Source organism: Chiloscyllium plagiosum, chromosome 7 (assembly GCF_004010195.1).
Source record: "Chiloscyllium plagiosum isolate BGI_BamShark_2017 chromosome 7, ASM401019v2, whole genome shotgun sequence".
In the NCBI taxonomy this organism is placed as follows: Eukaryota; Metazoa; Chordata; class Chondrichthyes; order Orectolobiformes; family Hemiscylliidae; genus Chiloscyllium; species Chiloscyllium plagiosum.
The window spans coordinates 44011672-44017443 of NC_057716.1; the positions used below are offsets into that span (position 1 = coordinate 44011672).

The following is a 5772-nucleotide window of genomic DNA, read 5'->3' on the forward strand; positions in this document are numbered from 1 at the left end:
CAAGATCAAATTTAATAGAATGAACTAGACAGGCTGAATGGACTATATATGTACTGCCAATCTTATTTAATGACTATATTTCAACAGGATACCAAACTAGTGTCAAATTCTAAACACCACAGTTTAGGAAGGGCCTGAAGGCTTTGGAGAGATTTACTTGAATCATTTCTAGAATGACAAATGTCAGTTACATGGCTGAAGCTGACAGCCTTTTTTGGCCTAAGGAAAATGAAGAGAAAATTTGACAGAGGTGTTTAAATTCATGGAAAATGTAGAGAGAGTAAACAAAAATATCTAGTAGCTAAAGGGGCAAGATTAGAGGGCACAAGTAATTGGCAAGCAAGTCACAGCCAGCAGGAAGCAATGCTAAATTGTAATAAAATACTGCAGAAGCTGGAAATCCTAAAATAAAAAAAGCAGAAAATGCTAGAAAAACTCACCAAGTCTGACAACATCTGTAGTGAGAGAAACAGGACTAACATTGAGTGGAATGGCTCTTCAAAGTGTTAGAGAACTTGGTGATCCATCAGAGATTCCTGTCTACAGCCATGCACTCAAGATTCCTTCCTGCTAATTTGAGACTGGAAATTGCGATTGTACTAGAAAAGGCATAAGGATTTTCAGAAGATACTGGATGGAAGTGGAGGAACTTATTGAAAGTGGATAGGAAAGATGTGTGAAAAAGTTTGAAAACAACATTTTAGACTCATACAGTACAGAAGAGGCCCTTGAGCCCATCCCATCTGCACTGACTTATGTACGCTAATATCACCTTCCAGCGCTTGGCCCAGAGCCTTCACTTATGAATTCAAGAGCACAACCACATACTTTTGAAAGTTGAGATATTTCCTACCTCTACTTCCCTCCCAAAAGGGAGTTTCATTACAGAAGGAAATTCCATTGCAGGTGGCACATCAGAACATGAAATAGAAACTTGCAGAGTGTAGGAAAATATCAGAGTAGTTTTAGCAATATAGAAAGCTATTGGAAGATCCTAAAGAGGACAGTGAGTTGCTTAGAAAACCAAAGATCTTAAAGCAATCAGTGTAAAAAGTAAATTTGGAGTCTTGGGCCCAATAATAGCAATGATTTAAGTTAATAAATAACCTACCACTGTTCTCAAAATTGTGTATCATGGCACAATTACATAGGTGGCCATAATGTGAGCGAATGTGCCACTGTCCATTAGAGAACAGGTGAAGGTGGAAAAAATAGTCAAGATGCATTCAAGCAAAGGCCAAAGTTACTTCAGTGCAGAAATCGATCCTATAGTAGAAAGAAAGACATTATGATGAGTAATGTGCTTGGAAACCAAAGAATAATTGGCAAGGAGGAACTTAAGAGGTATTCATACAATTATTTTAACATTTCTTGACAAATTAATTCCATGCATATGATTTGCTTTTTACTTAATAAATACTTGGCTTTAGCATCCCACAAATGCGTAGTTAGAAATAAAGTGCCTATGGCTTATAAAGAATTTCAAATATCTGATGAACAATTCCTTACAAGTTTATTTAAAATAAAATCCAAATTAAATCACACAAGTACCTTACCAATACAATGAAGGAGCCAACAGACTTCAGACAGGAAAGTGCTCATCAAGTTTGTTGAGAATATGAAAACTTTGTAAACTAGGATGACAGAATAATGTTCAGCTACAGAATGTTTACAAATGAGTTACAAATCAATGGGTTTCTGGCACACATTTTATAAATTACCTCCAGAAAAATTGAACTTGGCAAATTGGTGGAAGATACAAAATAAGTGTTTCTTTCTAAACTTTACTTCAAATAAAATAAACACTTAGCCAAACTTTTAGAGTGGACTTCGGCCAAATGTACCTTTTATTTGTAATTTATCATCCTCTTCCTCTTTTGCCTCTTAACTGTAGATAAAATATGTGAACAGTTAGTTCCTAGGCTTTAACTGAAGGAAGAGGAATTTCCCCCTTCCAAAGTTTGCTCTCTCACCTGATTCTTGCAAACTGGCAGTGTACTCATGTCCATGTAATATTATCTCTGTCAGACTGGCGATTAAATGTGTTCCTGTTTCGTCTCTGGGTAAAAGTACATTAATAATAAACTTTAGGTTACAAACGGAATTACTACTTATGGATGTGTAAACTGGACATTTGAATTGCTCATAAAATATTTTGTTCTAAAAAACCATGCCTGAAAAATAGGCATCTCTGCTGGAGTCAGATGAAGAGGGAAGAGAGCAAACTTCACATTCAACTTTACATCAAGCAGTAGCACCGGTAAAAGGCACACCATATACATAACCACTTGAGGGAGCTAAGAGTATTGATTACACAGCCATTGGTCCACCAATATCCAAGTCATGCTAGTTCTTTCACAAGTGAAATGCCAGAAACTCAGATTAACAGTAGATGCTTAGTAAAAATGGACACAGTTTCTAGAAGAACTGTAAACATATTTTCAAATGTAATCTGGATAACTGCACACTGCTAAATAAAATATTATCACACAATCTTGATATTCTTTCAAGCAAAATATAGACGCCTTGAATTGCAAAGTGAGTAATCACACACAGCGTTAATGTTATATATTAAATGTAACCATTTCCAGTACCTCATGCAAGTAAAAAAAAAAGCATCTTGTGGCTGTGATTTCAGATTTTAATTTACAGAAACCTGTTTAATGCTCAGCATAACTCGGAATAGAACACACTCATACAAAGAAAACTGAAAAAGTATCCAGTATTGAAAGAATTCAAAAAATACTTTAATTAGTATGGATGATGTAAATAACATTATCCATGTATCCCTATTTTGTAAATTTAAATGTCATTCTTTAGTCCCCAGGACACTATTGAGAATATTCCTGGAAGTTAACAATTGCAACATTTGAATTTAATCAAAAACCCATAATTCACAAAGGAAGTGAAATACAGTGTGGATTCTGTACAATGATATTTTTCCCTTTAGGAAGAAGCTTACAGAAAGGTCATGGAAATAGAGAGAACATTGTACAAAGTTTAACATTGAGTAACATTTGCTTATAGTACTGAATTAACATGCAAAAAAAAAGTTACCAGTAACAAGCAGGTATGGCTGTGTGATTGGTGCAAAAGGTTTTGAAGGACATAAATAGGCAGCAATTGTAAATCAGAGCTGACCGTCCATGCCTTTAAAAAAAGTTACCAGATAATTATTTAAGTGACTTCCAAGCATTTTTTTAAACTGTCAACTGCATATCCTGCTTGTTGCTTGAATACACTTGTCAAACGTTCTCAGCTTTACTGTAACAGGGAATTGCACGCAATACAAGTTTCACAGCATTTCTGCAAACACTTGCTGTGTCCCATATTAGAGAAATTTTAGCTGACAAATTCTACTGCAAATATTTTGTTTACAATGTGTAAGTTGTTAATTTTTTTTATAGTTTGGAGATTTCATCTTTGATGGTGGGATCCACTTCCTTTCGAAGAATTCGAACTTTAGCTGCTGAGCACATCTGATTTACAGAAGATTTCGATTTCCAAAGATATTGTTGGGATCCACATATTGCTTAACAGATTTCAGCATCCCAATACCAACATCCGAGATACTGTCCTTCAGCCATCGTTTTCGTAACTTACCCACTAGAAGACAGACAGAAAATGCTTGAGTACACACTTTATGTTGAGAGATCAATCTTTTGAACATGGCAAATAAATACTGTATGATAAATGATTTTATTTAGAAGAGGAGAAATACAGTGTCATATGATTTATTGAGCTTCACTGACTATCAGGCTCATTAAACTCAGTGCTCCCCAAAAAAGGAGCTGCACGGTCAGGTTCAATGCAAAACGGAGAACCAATATAAGATACATAAAGATTTGTAGATTTTACTGAAGCTATTAACACTTAAAGCAGTGGCTTCAATTGTTTTCCAGTAAAATGCATTCCTTGGTAACAGGGCCAATAGATCCAACAAAATTTATAAATTATGAGAAGTGGTTTATTTCTTACTGCATCTTTAAATAAGCACATTGTGCAATTTAGCTGAATCATCTTGGTCTCTCAAAATACTGAATAGCTAATGTGAATCACACTGCCATTTTTATCAGATAAATATAATTTGACAATTGTCTATATTCATTTGTGTAGCATAATAATTCATGAATGACATTCTTAACAAATCTTACAATATTACTCCATCAGCCTGTCCAAAAACAGCTCAATACAATACAGTACAGGTGGAAGATAAGCATTATTCCAGTCAAGTCCACACACATATATACAACCAAACAGCTACTGCAGTTACAAATGTAATTGCCCAGAAAAGGACACATGCAGCAGTTGACTGGACGGAACATATTATTGCCACTAGGGTGTAGAAACTAACACATGCTTGAATGCACACTTCCAACACAATTGTAAACCCATATGGAATTGCACTGACTTTTGAACAGCTAGAAAACAAACATCCCTGCATAGAAAATGAAGCTACTCAGAGCTCCAAAAGCAGAAGGCACTTGGAGTGCATCATTAGCTTTGTCAGAATGTTAATTTGCACATCCATCTTGTCATATTTCCTCAGTTTATATTTTTATCAAAGTAAATTGAATATTCATTTGACTAGTGAGCTGAAAACCTGCAGACCACGGGCTGTTTTATTTGCAATATTGTTTAAAATTAATTTTCTCTGTTGGAGTAAAGTATGTTCACTTTTTATCTCAAGTCAAAGACAAGAAAATAAACAGGTTTTCAACACTGAAAATGCTTTGGCCTTCGTTAAGTAAGTTGGAGCAGAGGGTTGCTTGAGTGAAGTAGCCAAATAAGTAGTGAAACTAATTTTTAACTTTATTGTCACAAGAACAAAATTAAACCCAACACTATCAACTCAAGTTGAACATAAATTTTGAGGCATCTTAAATGTTAAACAGAAGTGACCACTGGCCAAAAGCAAATAAAATGATTGAATACTTGAAAGCATAAAACCTCACACCAACTACATGACAAGAGCTCCTAGAAAAATTAATTACTTGCTACATAGCATGATGAAGCAAAAATGTACGCACCAACACTTAAAACTCAAGAATACAGTGAATATTATTGAAAGGTTAGAACTTTCATTATTTGGCCTTAGTCATTTTATTATCTCTGCCCCGCCCCTCCCCTCCCCCCACCTTCCATTGCACTCCTGATGTGCACCTTACAGACAGCATACAGTCACTAAAGAGTCAGGGAGGGAGTTACTTGCTGCAAGATTATTGTAAAACAGTATTTATAGAAACTGGTCCAGTTCAGTTGCTGATAAATGGTAATCTCTAGGATGCTGACAGTGAAGGATCTACACATGAATCACAGAAAGTAAGAGTATACTAACTAGTCCTTTGTTTCTGGATTAGTGGTGCTGGAAGAGCACAGCAGTTCAGGCAGCATCCAAGGAGCAGCGAAATCGACGTTGCGCGGAAATGTTGGCAGATGATTTGGTGTATGCGAAGGTTGGTAGGGTGGAAGGTGAGCACCAGGGGCGTTCTGTCCTTGTTACGGTTGGAGGGGTGGGGTCTGAGGGCGGAGGTGCAGGATGTGGACGAAATGCGTTGAACGGCATCTTTAACCACGTGGGAAGGGAAATTGTGGTCTCTAAAGGAGGAAGCCATCTGGTGTGTTCTGTGGTGGAACTGGTCCTCCTGGGAGCAGATACGGCAGAGGCGGAGGAATTGGGAATACGGGATGGCATTTTTGCAAGAGGTGGGGTGGGAAGAGGTGTAATCCAGGTAGCTGTGAGAATCGGTGGGTTTGTAAAAAATGTCAGTG

The 5772-nt window shown here is 36.6% G+C and overlaps 1 protein-coding gene across 3 annotated transcripts in view; it reads right to left on the reverse strand.

The window, feature by feature from the left end:
• Window positions 1-2526: 2526 nt before the first annotated feature.
• Window positions 2527-5772, reverse strand: part of agps (alkylglycerone phosphate synthase) — a 146599-nt gene continuing 143353 nt past the window's right edge. For all 3 annotated transcript variants that reach the window (XM_043693533.1, XM_043693534.1, XM_043693535.1), the window contains one exon: window positions 2527-3606. In XM_043693533.1, coding sequence (XP_043549468.1) covers window positions 3485-3606 — 122 coding nt within the window. In that variant the 3' untranslated portion in view covers window positions 2527-3484. The remainder of the gene's footprint in view (window positions 3607-5772) is intronic.